This window comes from Barbatula barbatula, assembly GCF_947034865.1.
Source record: "Barbatula barbatula genome assembly, chromosome: 10".
Classification (NCBI taxonomy): domain Eukaryota; kingdom Metazoa; phylum Chordata; class Actinopteri; order Cypriniformes; family Nemacheilidae; genus Barbatula; species Barbatula barbatula.
This window is the reverse complement of record NC_136773.1, coordinates 14,078,003-14,096,114: the sequence shown is the minus strand read 5'-3', so window position 1 is coordinate 14,096,114 and position 18,112 is coordinate 14,078,003. Positions and strand designations below refer to the sequence as shown.

Here is an 18,112-nt window from a genome sequence, read left to right as displayed (position 1 = left end):
TTTTTAACAGTGCAATTACAATAATTCTAACATTTTAGGTAGATTCCATGCAATTCTATATTATAGCCACCCACGACACTACTGTGTGTCTTTTACTCTGAGCTTTAGGTCAACATTGTTTTTAATGATCTAAAAGTAATCTTAAAGCATAAAGATTATTGAAGGAAGACATTTGAGCCAAAAATGTACAAGGAGCTTTTATAGCCTGTTGCCATGTCTGTGACATTTGAAAAATGTCATTGTTGGCAATGAAAACAAACCTGAAAGACAACAGCGAGTCATTTTTGCTCTCTAGAGCTTTGGTCCTCTGTCAAGTACATATAATCTTTGTAATTTAGCAATTTAAGCAACAATGCTTTCACAGCATTAGACAAAAAAATAAAGACACTGTAATTTGTAATTGTATATCATTAAAATATTATGAGCAATCACCATATAGTCGTTTTTTAAACTACAGAAAACAGCTGTGAGGAGAACACCTACCCTCTGATTATCAACGTTTCTATAAAAAAAAGCTTTCTCTTGTTCTCCTGTAACTACGCACAAACCAAAAAGTATTTTCAGGTATATGGCCAACCTGCCACCTGCTCACTAACTAACTTACAGAATCATGTACTTTGAAGATGAATACAAAATTATGAATGCAGAGCAATTTAAACCCCAGTTCCAATGATGCGTCAGCCCTTAATGAGCTGACGTAAAAGCGAACACATTTATCAAAATAGTCAGTGTGGGGGCAAATACTCAAATTCTGTTTGAGTGACGCATTAGTCAGTATGTGATGCACTCACACCCAAAGAGTTGACATTTTACCCATATCGTTTTTCTAGTAAGCGATGACTCCAGAACACCCAAAAGGTTCAAGTGCAACTTGTAGTCTGAAATATTCTGGGCATAATGAAAACTGGTATAGTGGCAAACCAAATGAGACCATCTGCTGCCAAACATTACATATTTGTAAAAGCTTACACTTTGTGTAATGTGATCTTTAAATAAACCCTATGACATCAAATTCAGTAGTATCATATCCTCCAGCCAGATCTATAAATGCATCTTGGCAGTGTTCTTAAGGAAGGCCGCTCTTTCCCGAAGGAGCTTGCACTCTGGAAAATTGCACCCACACATGTAGCACTACAACTCTGGAGCTATTCCTGAAGCCACCCCCATATAACAGTGCCAAATTACCAATCGACAGCAAGAAATAGACGCACAGCATGTCACTGCGGCATATCTGCGGTGGGATCAATTGGGGAAATAAAGTGAGGGCTGATGAGAGGCAGGAAAAAGAGTGATAACATGCACACAGATGGAGGGAGGTGGAGAGAAGGTTGGAGGAATTTATTCATTCAACCCTGCAATTCTGAATCAGTGCATGTCACACAAACACATGTTCTGCAAGCTGCTGCGCCTATTTCCTTCTCAGTAATTAGATTCAATGAAAGTAAATGTGCTATCTGCCAGATACCCAATTCTAATACTGTGGTTATTTTGGAACCTTTTTTCTCAGAAAAAGGAAACCCTGCACATTTTTTTCTTTACAATTTTGATATTTCTGACCATCTGTTAGCTTGGCGTGTGTACATATTTAGCAAACTTTTTCATCTCTTATTTAGTTTTTTTTTTTTTCAGAAACTGATAAGCCTATTATCTTACTAGAGATCTGATTTAAAGAAAACATTTGATATAAAGACTTAAATCAAATTGAAAGGCAGAACAGGAGCATTTAAATAAGAAATCTGTCAAAATATGATTATATTGCTATTTTCAAGCTTCAATATTTTCCAGGAAGCTTGTGTCTGTGTGCTAATGACCTTGATCTGCCTTGTTCTTGGCAGACAGTTGCAGTGTACAGTATATAGAGAATAACTTCTTTTTTTATTCCTTGTTTTTCCTCTCTTTTTTCAAACTGTATGAAATGCAATGGCTTAGGAATGACACTTAAGTATGCATTTTAAGTGTGGCATTTGTAGATAATGTCCTTATGCTGAAAAAAAAGATCTTTATTGGTTTCATTTGAATCATAGTGTGGTTTTAATTTACTTACTTTATTGTGTATATTAGATTTGGCTGACCCACTTCATAACACCTTGTATACACCGGATGCGCCACATCCAGTTTGGACAAAATGTTTAATTATAATTGGTTCTAATGCGTTCGCATTGCATCGCGCCGTGTCTGGTGTAGATATAGTGTAAGCATTTATTAACAGTAATGCTGTGCCTTATGAGGAATCAAATCTACACACATTCTTTATATTATTTATAAATACTGTATGTATTATAGGCATATTAAATGGCAAAACTAGATACAACCAAGGGCTCTGTGTTTGGTAGATGCCAAAACTACACTCTGGGCACAGAAAACATTTTCCTTTAGTGAAGGCCATTTAAAAGTACCTTTGTGTTCTGCCAAACAAAATTTACAACAACTTTAAAGCAGAAATATTTGCCGAAATATTTAGAAGGTTTCAGCCTTTGACATCAAAGTGCATAATAGTCAGTATAGAGATACACCAAACTTATTGGTCGATAAAAGCAATTTTTCAATATCGGCTATCGGCTGATCGATTGAAAACAGCCAATGATCAGATCAGGAGGTGCACAAGATTGAGGAAACTGTTTTTGGGATGAATGGGAACGCAAAAGTGTTAGCTCTATCCAGGAATGACAGACCTCCTTACAGTCCATCATTCCGGCTTACCTGCCAGCCAAACAGCATGGAAAACAGGCTAAAGATGAAAACAGAGCCAAGAGGTCTTTTTGGATGAAGCAATATGCAAAGGGATTACGGAGTATGAAAAGTACAAGATGTGACAAGGAAAGCATGGAACAGGAAGTGATTGAGGGAGCATTGATGGTTTTCCAGAGGCGCTTGGGCTGTTGCTGGGGGCAACCTCTGTTCGGTCTCCTTATGGCAGGGAGGAAGCATTGTGCGAGCAAAGGTTTCTATTAATAGGAACAGCGGGAGAGAGGACGAGAGCCTACGAGCGAGCCAGCGAGCGAAAGGAACACAAAGAGGAGGAAGCAGATTGTGAGAATGAGACAGTTACTAGAGAGAGCTGGAGGGAGGGATGGAGAGCGAGCGTCGCGGAGGAGGGAGCGATGGCGTGATGACGCTGTGCGTGGCGTCAGAGCGATAAGAATAGAGCCGGTGCGTGCAGAGCTGCTGAGACATCGCTTTTTATACCCACAGCTACTATCTCGCTCTTTGAACAATGTGTGTGTTCGAGAGCATGCGTGTGTGGAGGTGTAGGTATACGCACAGCAACATTTAATATAGAAATGCCCCATGATGAAAGATTATGACTTGTGCTTTTATATTTGGAAGCAACAATACGTTCCTAACTTTTAAAGACACCAAGCAGATTCACAAATGCTCATAAGAGGAAAAAGTACAATAGGAAGAGTTGCCCCTTGTTATAAGTATGACAGGCATGGTGAGACCACACTTTTAAATGTATTAAGCCTTGCTGAGATTGATTTCTAAAAGAAAATCACAGCTGATCTAGAACTTTGTACAAATTGAAAATAAATGACCATCAGGTACCCGAAAGACAAAAATGGAAATGATTCTGCTTTTATTTCATAAAATGAAAGTAAAGGAGGTTGTCAGGCACAACCTAACATCACATTTTTGGTTATAGGTATGAATAAGACCACAATATCAGTAAAAGCAACAATAATAATGATGACGATTTCAATACTAAAAACATCATCAACTATTCAGTTACAATTAATAAATGCGTGAAACTGCTATCTAAAATCTTTAGCAGATTATGAATGCTGAGCATAGCTATCCGTTTAGCTTTTAGATATTTCAGATATGAGTCTTACCAATCATTACATCTACAGCCACTCTGTGCATTGTGTAATATGTTGTATATTATTGTTTTATTTTAGTGTATATACTGTATATGAAAGTATACATGTGACAATAAAAGTGATTTGATTTGAGTGTTAAGGATAAAAAGTAAATTTTGTATTGAAGCGTACAGTAATGACCTACAGTGCATGGTATAAGACCCCAACTGATAGAACAATGTGTGGGTGGATGCAACTGCAGGGCAAAGGTCCGCATACAACACAAATAAGATGGAAAAGAGAGAAGCGGGTACGCAGGCCCAGGTTGATGACGTCAGAGTGGCTTGGCCTAGCAAGTGTGTCCTGCTGAGGTGTCATGTCTGGACCGGCTCATATAGCCAACAGCTTGAGCAGCCACTGCACAAAGACCAGAGAAAACATTTAGGGCACTTGCAACACACAACTGACTTACAAAGTGTATTTACTATACGCTTAAATGAAACATGCTTGGGTATAGAGGTGTATAAAGTGTGTAAGGTGAAGTATGTACTGTAACTGCAAGGCTAACTTTTGCATAGTGTAGTAGAAAAGTTGACCAAATATAGATTGATAACTTCTATCTTTTTTTCAATCATTATTGACTATACGTTCGGACAATCAGCAAGGCACATTTAGCTGCTTTTTTATTCAGTATGAATGACTTTCTTATTTAGCGCTGATCAATTTAACATCAGTAATAGGGGCGGGAAGTTAAATAAGCCTGTAGAAAATCGTATAATAATTGATTGACTAGTAGAGATGGATAGTAAGATCTTACAGCATTGATGCCACTGTCCTTCACCTCTGTGCTGGTCTCCCTCTCGTAGAGATCTGAGAAACAACAATCAGCCTGTTGAATCTTTCCAATTAACATGTTTACAGACACTGTGTACACAATCACATCACTACTAATGACGTCATGGATATCTTGACAGCTTTCAGGCATGATAATAAACATCATGATTAGATGCTGCACTGCACAGATCTATTTACCTTCACACTGGACACAAATAGAAGAACCGTATGTAAATGGCTGTCATACAATTTCAGTCAAACACATTTTTGCATACACTTTATAGGTTCTATACTATAAGTCATCATTCACAGGCACGGAAAAATAATTCCCATTAAATTAAGGGACCATTTCAAAGACCATTTTCAGTTTTTCTGAATCTAATATTATAGGTAGGTGTTCATTTTAGTTTCATTCTGTGAACTACTAACAATATTTCTGCCAAATAAAAACAACTGTTTCTATTTATTTGCAGAAAAAGAAAACGGAAGAAACAAGTCAAAATAACAGAAAAGATGCTCTGTATTCTCAAATACTGAATACAAACTTCATATTCACTTTTAGGCAATACAACAGTAATATTTGTACAAATGTTGTTATTTTCTATGTGATAACCTCGATTTTATCACAGTTTTCATGTGTCAGTCTTTCACACATTACTTTGTCACTCCTGAGGTATGAAATTTCCTAATCTAGAAATGTTGATTAAATCAAAATTTGAAATGGTCTCTAAATCTTTCCGCTGCTTAAATATACAGTAATATTGGCAACTCTGCTCTCATGGATTCTGGATCACAGCCCGAGTAGAATATGTTTACTAATATTTCGAACAAAATATTAAACAATAAAGACATTTTTTCACAGCCGTCTTTGCTGATATATACCAACGGTGTCAATATTAGTGTAGGGCGCTGTACATATTACATTTTCAAATGTTAATTTACACAATTTGCAATATGAAAAATATGTAGTTGAGATCTGGTGACTGTGCAGGTCACTGGAATATGATTTTCTAAAACAGTTTTGCACACTGAAAGCTGTGTCTTATTCAATAAACACCCACGATTCAGTTCACCCAGGTGCTGAGTGTCCCGAAATAGCCTGGTAATGTATTCAAATCAGGCAGATGTCATTTTTCAGCACAAACACGCCTCCTTTCCATGTAAATTGGGATTATTATTAAAATGTTCACAAAAATCTGGGATATTACTGTTCAACATTACTGCTATTCACCAAAAGCAGACTGCAAATGGAAATTTATTTTAAAGAAATGTATGCATGATGTAAATGTATAATGTCAGCATTTATTCTTCAAATTATATTCAGATGATAGAGAAAAGGATTATAAATGGCCATATAAACAGATTTACGTATGATATAGTGGACAGCATGTATAGCATTTTAAAGTGTATTTAGTCTAAATAAAGTCTATTGAGTCTATTTAGCTGTCTAGAGTAATGATGCACCATTCTGGTAATCTTTCACGCTAGCTTACTCAATCCTCCACAACCTGCTATTCAGACCTGTGTAAAAACAGCTTTCAGCACTACATTTGCTCCACATCCCGAGTTACATCGTTTCATTTGTGAATCAGATGCTAAAACAACACAGCACATGCAAATAAACGACGCCATCAGCGAGTGCAATTGCTTTTTAGTGTCTTGAGTTAGTATCACAGGACTTGATACTAATACGCACATAGAAACTATTTCCCGTATCATTACATAACAACTACTAGAACCTGAAATAATGACACATGGCAGGATGGATCCGTGAAATAATGTTATTCATGACAAACTCTGACTTCTTCATCTGTATGCGTCTCAAAAGATACAGACTACACAGACAATGTTTTTTCCCCAGGCGTCTTGTGTCTGTCCACTGTTTCTATTCTTAGCTGACAGAAGTAAACCCTTGCACTTTCAATGTCTGACATGCATCCAGGGACGTTTCTTTGCATAGCATTGTTGTGTTGTGGGGTTGTTTCAGTTACCGCTGCCCTTCTGTCAGTAAGGAACAGGTATGGTCATTCTTCTCTGACCTCTCGTATTAGAACTGCCACTGTATGAAATTCTACAGATGTCTCCCACGTCTCACATCAACAATTATAAAAACACTCAAAGTCACTTAGATCACATTAATCATTGGTTTGAACAACAACGTTGTTTGCAATAATAAGCGATCACTTTAACTGTCATATCATCTTTTTAATAATTTTTTGTTTGCTCTACTTATCACTTATCTGCTTATGTTACTGTTCCTTTAAGACTTCTTCTATGCATCTGGGTTTGGGTGGTTATTATCGCCAGTCAGTTTCATGTCGATGCCATTACTGCACCATTATGTGGCCAAAAAGCCTGTTTTTCCATGTAGCAAGCAACATTTGAAATTTGTCACTATATTCAAGTATGTTCGATCAGCCTCTTACCAGATTTTTAAAGGCCTCTTAAAAGCATAAAATGAAATGCTTTTTTCTCTCTCTATGCACTAACAGGACCATTAGGCTTTGGACTGATATCATATGTCATATATTACGTTACAGGTTTCTGACATGTAAATTGTGCACTCTTATAAAAGAAAGTTCAAAGAATGTTCTTCCCAAGTGACATGTCCCCATCAAAGGTTCAATGAATACATTATTTGAGGACCTACTGACAGAAATGTCTTCAGTGGTGTATAAAGACCTTACATAATGAAGCGTTATGTTTTATTTACCTTAGAATGAGCTGTTTCTATCTACATACACCGCGGGTCCCCTTACATGAAATTCATATTGTTGTTTTTACAGTAGCCCTAAAAGGACACACTACTCTATAAAGTGCAATTCGTAAATACGTTCGAACGTGACAACATCTCAGCCTTGTGTCAGCCACCTTAGTGCTTCGAAAGGGAGGGGCGGAGTGAGCTGTATGTGCATTTTACAACTTCACCACTAGATGCTGCTAAATTTCATACACTGGAGCTTTAAACGCTTAGTAAACACGAGAGGCTTTACTATAGTTTGGATTCTAGATTGGGCGCCTAATTCTCTTGTCTTACCAAAGAGCACCTGCAGCCTGGCAACACAGGACACAAAGCCATTGAAGGGCAGGTAGAGTTCACCAGCGCCAAACCTCTCCCACAACATCTGCACCACAACACTGTCACACTCCACACCTGAGGGCAAAGAAAGAGGACAAACCGTGGGAAGAGACTCTTTAACTTGGCTTTTGTGTATAAACACAGGGTGTGGTGTGTGTGTGTGTGTGTGTGTTCACCTGCAGCATTCAGAGCCAAACTGAGTTCAAATGGGCTCATGGTTCCAGATGAGTCCTCATCAAACTGGAAGAAAATGGACTGTAGATACAAAGAACACAAAATATTAATAAAAAATATGGTTTAAAAATGGATATTCCTGCTTTTCGGATTGGATGAGTCATGTTTAAACGCACACCTGTGACTGCACGTTTTATATCAACGTGCCAAGATGTGAGGTGAGAGGTGTGGTTTGGCAACAGCAAACCGTCCTTTTTGTCAATAATTAATCTCATAATACACTTCATTACTTGGTGAAAGAATGTCAAAAGGAAAGTCTGTGTTTAAGATTTAGATGTTATACTGACACAAAAACAACAACCGTTTCAAGGTCTTTTTTTCTGTGCAATACAAGCTCCGTGTAACCTTACACAGCCTAATAATTGTCACAGCTCAGCGTGCTACGCTGCTTCCTAACACGCTGCCAAAGCTGAGAGTGACATTTTCACGCACGAGAACTGAGATACCTGCAGATTGCGTAGGGAGGTGAGGAGCTTCTCTGCTTGAGCTCTGTACAGCCGGCCTCTGCCACCCGTCTACACACAACCTTAAGAATATTAACCAGGAATGGGAAATCAAAATTTAATATAAAAAATAAATAAAGGAAATATAGAAAATGAAGGCTGAGGCTAGTTGTCACACACCTAAGTATTTACACACAAACAAGTGTTTACTTATTTCTTTTTGAAAGCCTGTAAAGGCACATTTCACTGGTGTCCTTCTATGTGTTCCTGATATTTTGTGATTTGCATTTTTTGTGGCACAAATCATTATTAGATACAGATAACAAAATATCTTAGGAAATATGAGGACAACGACGACTGATCTTTCTATTGATGGAATAACCGATCTTGCAGCTTCCGAAAGACGAGTGGGAATTTCGAGTTGATTCTACCAAAGTTGCCGTGCCCAGAAAGCGCGCCCGATGATGATGATTATAATTAGTGAGTGTTTATGTTTGTCACAGGGTCTTGCAAATATTTAACCGATGAAAAGTATTAAAAAGTGCTTGTCAACATTGACAACACAGTATTTAATCGTTTAAAAAGTACTGTGTTTTTTCTTGAAACAATGTGGACCTTCGTTTTCGAAGGAAAGCAGCGACAAATATTTTTTAAATGTTATTGCCCAGGAGATGTTCAACACATTCTAACTATACGGGGTAAGTTGTCACAAAGAAACCTGCCATAGCATATAATATATATACAATAATATTATATATAACAAATAAACCACTGGTAGAAAGAACACAAACTTGAACAATCGACTCGAAGGATATTACATTTAATAAAACATAACCCTTCATTGTGTGACAACTTGCCCCGGGCTCTCCCAAAATATAACTGAAAACATTGACTGATTAAAGGATACATCCTCCCCAAATATGAGCTGTCTGCAGGTTTCCAGGGGAAGTTCGTAGTCTTTTTCCAATACTGAAAGACAGTTATTTAAAAAAATCAACTGCATAAACAGGATACATTTTTTTAATACTAGTTATTTCTGGTGATTAAAAGTTATTCAGTGCACATTTATATATGTGGATAAATGTATAGCCAATATACTGTTTTGTTTGAGGTCATAACCCCTTTCTAGCGAAGCTACGCAATACTTCCACCTTGTGATCAATCATGGTATAGCAACTGCGTTTCATTTATGACAGCTCAAGCAAAATGTTAAAGTCCTGACCTGAGTTGACCAGATTCATAAACTGCACAGCATTCACTCTGTCATCCTGAGAAGTTAAAAAAACACAATGACGTGTTTAATTACGCATTAACACATTTACTGCCTTCACTGATTCGACAAATGTTAAATAATATGTTTCCTTTGTCATACTAGAAGGCGTTTGGAAGGGACTGAGATGCTTACCGTTCCAGCTTTCTCATCAAACCACTTCTGGACCCTGAACTGATCCTCAGGTAAAGACGGCTTTGACATTACAGCCTATAAATACAACACACACATACACAGAATATAATGACATACTGTATAACATGCACTATAATTGATTATATACCAATAATATTTACCAACACCAAATATTTATGTTTGCAAGCAATAAAAAAGAAACATATACAAGATCGAGATGTGGCTCTGTTAAATGGCCCCAGGTTCAGCGGGCCACTCTTACCTCAGAGTAATTGTTGGTACAGGGGAAATCCTGAAACCTGTAATGCAGATTTGAAACCATGAATATAGGAACTGATGGACAGATATCATATCAACAGCATTTTGTAAGAATCAGCTAAGATCAACAAAGCTGATAGAAACATCATACAGACATTATTTGCATTTCATTCTTAGTACCCTTGAATGGTGCCGGTTTTGGTGTAAATACGGAGGAAGAACTCCCCCTGCTGGTTAGGCCTGTAGATGGAGGCCACTATAACATAACTGCCAGGTTCCAGGTGCACCTTCCTCCACACACTCCTGATGTTCCTGTACTTTCCAGAGCGCGCGACTGGCCTGTTGTTGGAGAAAAACTGCTGATCTAGAGAACCAGGTTTGTCCTGCAGCTATGGGCAGAAAAGATTTGTGTTGTGGAAATGCGTTAAAGACGTTTATAATTTGATATTTCAGTTACTGTCCTGTATATGTTTTTTGTTTCTATGATTTGCAAACTATATGATATTAATTCACGAACTCACCTCAGGTGGGATCTGAATAAATAAAATGGATAGAGAAAAAGACAGAGAGAGATAAAAAGGTTTAATAATTCACAAACCTTAAAAACATTTATTTTCTAAATTGTCTATGAAAGAAAGTGCTTAACCTTGGAAAAGTGTGGAAAATAGACCTTAGCACATCAAACTAACATTTTATTTACAAAAATAAATAATAAATTCATAAAAAAACTGATTTAAACTTCATCCTTAACTTAAGATCCAAATGTTTAGTGTATTTATTTATAATTTGCATAAATATAAATTATACAAAATTACATAAACCCAAATATCACATATTTTACTGTATTCATACATGCAGTGGAAAAGGTTATAAAATAATTGTACTTCTTATGTGTGAACATTCTAAAGTAAATCAAATAAGGGTTCACACAACAAAAACAAAATTGGTGTCTCTAATCCTTAAAAGAAGTCATGGAATACCAGTTTAAATTATATTTTTGGAAGGTGTCTTCAAGCTCTGTGACATGATCTCATCTGTCTCTCACCTTGTAGATGTGGAAGGCAATGTAGAGGAAGTTAACTTGATCTTTCTGCCTGCGGTATTTCTGGAGAAGCTCCACCAGTATTGTGCCCTTTTTCTTTTTCTCTTCCTGTGTCTCGGTTTTGATTGCAGGAGCCACCACATCAACTTCATCTTCTTCTCCACCACCCGCGTCCTCCATATTTAACTCATCATCTCCAAAGTCATAGTCATCCACATCTTTCTCAGACAGGACCAGCTGGAACTGAGGGTTTTTCCAGAAAGATCCTGCAGAGATGAAAACGAACACAGGGAGATGAAGAAAAAGGATTGCAAGCAAGGAAAAAGTTTGTGCACCATGCAGTAATGCCAAAATAACACAACTTATTTTGGCATTATATTCTCAAAATGTTTCAGCAACTACTATGTTATAAAATAAATCACTTACGTGGGTAGCGACGGCTGCCCCCTGCAGAGCACATAGGGACCCAGGAACCCTGATGTGAGCTCAGAGTCCAGACAGGAGATGCTGTGTCATCACTCACATCCCCTGTCATAGAGTCAGGATTTACGCTGCACATTTCCACTGTATTAAACAGTCGACAGAAATCCTCTATACACATCCTGCAAACACATAAGCATTTGGGCGTTAGCTGTACCTGTTTTACAAAGGCACTGCCTGCTTTTATGCAACCTCTTTTCTTTAGGGGGCAAAGTACTGTAATTGTACGAAGAACATGAAGTCTTTCAACTTTTGAGGGTAAGGTATGACTTCTATTGGTGAATTTTTTTACCTATTCAGGCTAAGATATAGACTTATAGTAAAACACAACTTCCTATCCATAACCTAGTAACAGGACCTGTGCTCCACGTCCTGATCCACCCTGTAGTGGTTTATTTTGTGATAATGTACATTATCCCTCATTTGATTTATTCCAGCTCAGTTGATTCCTATTTGGTAGACGCTTCAGAATAGCAACAAGAGAGACAAACAGAAACTGTGAGCGGGGGCGTGATAAAACATAACGTTGTCCCAATTTACCTGTTAGAATAAAATGAAATGTTTTTATTTACTTTGAACATTTCCTACCAGAATTCTCCATCTTCAACTTTGGCCAACTCAAGTCTGGTCTTCTGAGCACTGTCTATACAGTCCCAATCCTTACACCTGCCCACACACACACACACACACACACACACAAATATCTTTGTTTTTAGAAGCCCTGAGGCATGTGGTAAGAAAATGAGCTGCTGAGGTCTTTCTCACTTGTCACTATAGGGACCGCAGTACTCGACAAACCCCCAGGGATTACGCAACCTCAGCAGCAGAACCTCCTCAGACTGCTTCTTGACCTACACACACAAAAACAAAGGCATGTGAAAACCTTTGGGCTTTTCAAACGGTAGGTACACATTATTGTAATACAGTATTTGGGATATCTTGAGCATTTGGACAGTGCTCTGTATATATTGTGCAACATCGCTATTGTGGTCCTTTTCAGACCTTACAGCCCTTTCTTCCCTACTTCTGTCCTCTCAAAATAAAGGGAAATTTGTTTTTTTCATGAAGTATGGACATTGTAGCGACGTGCTCTATGACATTAGAAACCCTGTTGTGGCCTGAAATAAAATCTATTACCTGATATCTGATAAAATATTAAATTGACTGAATTATATAATAAATAGATAAAAACTATCTATCTATCTATCTATATATATATATATATATATATATATATATATATTTGTTAAAAACATAATTTAATCAATTAATTAAAATAATTTCATAAAAAATCGTAGTCATTTAAATTTTGCAATTGAATTTGAATAATTATTTTAAAATAATAATTATGTAATCTTTATATTAAATAATTGTTATTTACTTTATTATAAAATAAAAGATTTACTATGAAACATGATTATGACTATTTTAATGTGCAATATTATACTAGGCATTTCTTGGTGAGATTCCCCTTATTAAGTTCTATTCAAATATAGGTGTGTGTTCTGGTTTATACCTTATCAGTATCAGTGATGGCATAGGCGTGACCCTTGATCAGACCCTCTGATGTCACAGTGCCAATCTCCTTCACATTCGTAGCCTGCACACACAAACATAACACATGCACATTCATGTGTATCTGATTCATATGCACCTAATCCTTGTACTATGTAGGTATTACTACGCTTGAGTGCGTGTGTGTGTACATGTATGAAGCAGCTGAGCAGGCTGCTCCTGGCCAGGGCAGCGGTAATGGCTTTCCAGAGCACGCGGGGGGTCCGCAAAGACACAGGGAGGGAATAAGCAATACCCCCCGTAAAGTCCTCCATCCCCTCTGAGATAATACCCCCCTTCAGACTGCCATAGGAACCAATAAGCCTGTACAAACACAGAAACACAAACACACGTAACTATTACATGAGTTCAATGAATTGAATTGATTCCAGCGAATTTGTTCTTAATCAATTGCATTTGACAAGGTTACAGTATTTACACTAATTATCTTACAAAAGAACGGAACGATCCCCTTTATGTAAACAGTGTCACTAATAAACCTTACAGTCCTACACCCACACAGTCAAACACACATATGCTACAACTGACTTGGCATAAGCTTTCTCCACCAGGGCGCTCCAGAACTCATTGCTGGTGCGAGAATAGCTGAAAAGCAGACGGCCCTCTCTCACAGGCAGCCTGTCATCCACTATCACCTCCACCCACTCACCATACTGCCAGAACTACACCACATTGAGAGAGAGAGAGAGAGAGAGAGAGAGAGAGAGAGAGAAGGAGTACATTATCCATCTACATGCATATTCTAGTTGTGATGTATGCGTCTTGATTCTCAGTTGTTCTGATCCTCTATCACGTGTATATTTACATTTTTTTGTCACGTGAAGAGTTTAACACTTTATGTGAGACAGGCAGGTATGGACCTGTGTTGGGCTGCAGTTATCGCTGAGCGTATGTCCATGTGTCAGTGTCTTTGGGTTATGGCAACAAGTCGAGACATTTCAGGCATCGTCTCCAATCAACAGCCTTTCCCCCTTTTAAACCCTCTAACTCCTTGTTTTCACATTCATGTCCTGTTTTTGAAGTGTCCTGTCATTCCCCTCCTCTCTAACCCTCCAGAATCAGGTCAAGTCATGTTGTGAATACCTGTTTCTAAAGAGCTTCTTAATGCTAAAATGCATGTGGCTTGTTGCAAGCTAGATCAAGATGATTTTTTGGAAACAAACAGCATCCGTAGAAATGATCTTTCTGTTAAAAATGTGAAGTATGGATTTATTTTAAGTGATAAAGCGCACCAAAAAATGTTCTTATTTACATTAAGCATGAGAAAGTTAAGCATGGGATTGGTTGTAAAATCATTTACTCAACCTCTTGTCATCAGACCTTTATGACTTTCATCTTCCGCAGAACACAAAAGAAGATATTACGAAGAAAGTTGGTAACCGAACAGAGCAGGTACCCATTTACTTCTATTGTCTGAACACAAAACCTATGCAAGTGAATGGGTGCCAGTTAGTCAAGGTTCGAAATGACATGGGGGTGAGTAAATATTGACAGATTTTGGGGTAAAATTTCACTTAAAACTCAAAGTAACCCCATGGATTAAATGATGGACGACAGATCTCGAATTAAACGATTGAAAGTAACCATGGGGAATCAAATTGTCACCTTCTGTGTTTCACAGAAGAAAAAACACACGTCGGTTTGGAGCAACTTGGGAGTGGTTTTTCACAGAATTTTAATTTTTGCGTGACCTTTTTCACAAACATGAGACTCTCACAGGAGTCCTAAGGGCAGAGAAGAACACAAGAACCATTCTTTGAGCGTTTGCTTTTTTTTCTTGTAAAATACGTTTTGGAATGTTTTGAATTAGACTTATTAGGCCAACAATGACAATGTTGAAACAAACATCACATTTATTTATAATTGTTAAATCTTGTTTTGATTTTTGCATTCAATTCTCATGAGAGTTTGCAACCCAGAGGATATTTCCTGTGTGGCCGTATAAGAAACAACCTTTGAATTAAATGACTGCAGTGATTCTAAGAAACACATCCGATGAGCTTCTTGTGACACATTCATTTAGCGATTAAGGTTGAAAGCTTAGCCGTAATTTAAAAATGGTCTGTAGCAAATATACAAAGCATAAAGAAACAGAAATACAGTGTTCCTACAGACAAATTAATTCTGATCATTTGTGGCGAAGTGTGTTTAAAGGGGGAGGGGCATGCAGATGTACGTGTCAGTGGGACAAAAGGAAGATGACGGGAGGAGCTGTTTCTGGAATGAGCCTCAGCTGTTAGGGACGGTAGGGTCAAAGAAGAGTGATTCTAATTACCGTTTCCACCGACGCACCAGCTAGAAGTAAATCTAGACACATAATTACATAGGAGCCATTCAAACGGGGACATAAATTCAGGACTGATTCGGCCCTTTATCGCTCTCCCACTTTAGCTATAAATACAGGCCCATTTAAATGAAACATATTGTTAAAGGCTCTTTTATTGTTTCTCCTATATCCTTCATTGATTCATTTTCAATCATTTGCACTGATCTCTAAATTTCCAATTAACCAAAGTTTAACATGTTCGTGAAAAAAACCCAATGACAATTCAATTCTTGTTGAAGCCTAACCACATAAATATGTAATTGTCTGAGAGTGGTCTCCATAAACTCATACCCTGAACCGGAAGATGCCCGCGTACGATTCACTCAGGCTTTGGCCAGCAGGGACCACTTTCACGAACAGAGTCGGATGCATGGTGAGACAGGACAGGGCGGCCAGCAGCCAGCAGTTGCCTGCAGGAGAAAAACATAAATTCCATTGATATTTACGTACAAACATGAGCACGACTTCAAACACAAGTTTTAAGTCTTAAAACCGGAGACATGCTGTCTGTCCCTCACACAGTGACATTCCTCTGTAACAGGTAACAGCTGTTCACTTGCGCCATGTGAGGGAAACAGAAACAGATTATTACATGTGACTTCATAGAAGACATTCACAAAAATAACAGGCGAACTCTGCGAGTTCTGCATAAATAGTCCAAATATATCGATGCGAGGACTTTCTTCAAAACAAAGAATTCATATTTCTGCTTGAAGTGCACAGAATAAGACATTATTTGGGTCGATTACCATTCAAACGAGATTATTTACATGTGTTTGGTATTCTTGCGTCACGTTGCTACATTCATCTATTCCTTTCAAAGAGGACATCCAAATACTGAGGGGCAAATGCCCCTTTCATGGTTTGAGCAAAGGACTTCCTGACTTTGATTTGAGATGTCTGGTTCACATTTTGTGGATAACAAACAAAATGTTGAATTTAGCAATAAATGATAGACAGATGTTGTCATACACTCAAGTATCAAGCTATGTTTAAATACTCTAAACCAAGTTTAAATCATAATCTATAGAACACAGTTAAGCATGTAAACGTGATGATCTTGGCAACAATGCAAGTCAATAAAAGAATCATCAACATCGAATCAACTCCAGATGAAGAGAAAGCGAGTTGGGCAAGGAAAAACAATAAAACAATACCCGCTGTGCACAATAATTGTTATTCTTTAGGTGGGTGGAAATGGGGGGCGAGGGAGGGAGGGGAAGGCAGATGATGCCAATCCGACCTCGTGCTCCCTCCTTCATCCCTCTCAGCTTTCATCCCTCCCTGCTTCTAATACATTTGTCGTGGTTTTGATGTGAGTGGCCCGCGGCGGCTCCACGTTGCATCTCTCAGCAGGGATTCTGCAGGAGGCTTCGAGATCAGCGAAGTGTCTCGCGGCTAGACCGGCAGAATGGGGATAGTACATTAAGCATTATGAGGAAGATCTGGGTGGAAGAAGATGGGGGGGCATCTGCATGATAAGGAGGAAAGCGTGGGAGTGTTGCCAAAGACGGATATTTCTCTGATAGCATACATGCCTCCAGGGTGCGTTCGGATGATTTGGTTTCTGAGAAGTGCAGTAAGGCGTTATCCCATTATACTGGCATAAAATATGAACAAGCGTGCACTAACACGGGCGTGGACTTACCCAGCTGGCCCTGGCAGATATCGGTGGTGCCCATGGTCCCCTCAACAAAGACAGCATTGCTTGTGATTTCCTTTTGAAAAGGGGCAGGGGGGAGAAAAATGCAGGTACATTTATAACATTCCACACGAGCCAAAAATATTTGGAGGTACATGTGATGATGGGCTAATGTGGACATACGAACACTTTTCACACTTTAGACAAGGTCAAGAATGCCTCAGACCTAAATACGTCGTGTTGCACACATCGTCAACACTTAATTTCACTCAGAAACAAGGAAACATTTATTTGTGTTAGAAAATGGGTAAAGAAAAAAAGAGTTTGTTTCAAAACGACATAAAGCTACCAAAATGATCTCTGATTTAGGGACCCTATTGGGTTTTGTGAAAGACTTTACTAGATGCTGACCAATGAAAGTTTCTCCTTGCTTCCCCTCCTCCATGCTTTTGATGTGTACATTTACATTCTGCAGACATTGTTTTCAAAGCAACCTTCAAATAATTTACAGCAGAAGCAATGACATAGTTTAACACTACACTTGACTAATCAATTATTTCCGAACAATTACGTATTGATGTAAGTAATATTGTAAATGCATGACATCAGAGGCAATGCTATATATGATTAAATTAAGAGAAAATATATTCTTATAAAATCATATCAGTCGTCTATATTACCTTCGGTCGCAGCCATTTGACTGCCTTTTTGGGGTCAGGGTCCACGGGCACACCGAGAGAGCTTTGATTCGCTGGAAAAATCGGGTCTAAAAACAGGACGCCGGATTTAAGACAATGTTGGAGAAGGCTGTCATAGTCTTGATTCTTGAACCTGACCGTATTGTCAAAGGATCCATTTTCAGAGCTGATACCAGACATCTTTAAAAGAGCAATCGAGAGGATGAACTGAGGTCTGCAAAAGCTTGCCCAAAAGTTTTGGGTACAAGTTTTATGTTCGAAAAGTTTGTAGCAACACACCCTCTCATGTGTAAGGC

At 38.2% G+C, this 18,112-nt stretch overlaps 1 protein-coding gene across 1 annotated transcript; it reads right to left on the bottom strand.

The window, feature by feature from the left end:
* Positions 1-3,561: 3,561 nt before the first annotated feature.
* capn12 (calpain 12) lies at positions 3,562-18,112 on the bottom strand. Its single transcript, XM_079466320.1, has 20 exons — positions 17,799-18,112; positions 17,125-17,194; positions 15,768-15,886; positions 13,679-13,812; positions 13,282-13,453; positions 13,092-13,175; positions 12,341-12,426; positions 12,164-12,241; positions 11,522-11,697; positions 11,099-11,361; positions 10,234-10,442; positions 10,058-10,094; positions 9,796-9,870; positions 9,613-9,658; positions 9,298-9,359; positions 8,394-8,462; positions 7,890-7,968; positions 7,672-7,788; positions 4,618-4,670; positions 3,562-4,217 (listed from the first exon to the last, which is right to left on the bottom strand). The coding sequence occupies exons 1-20, from the start codon at positions 17,994-17,996 to the stop codon at positions 4,191-4,193; spliced, it is 2,154 nt and encodes a 717-aa protein (XP_079322446.1). The 5' UTR covers positions 17,997-18,112; the 3' UTR covers positions 3,562-4,190.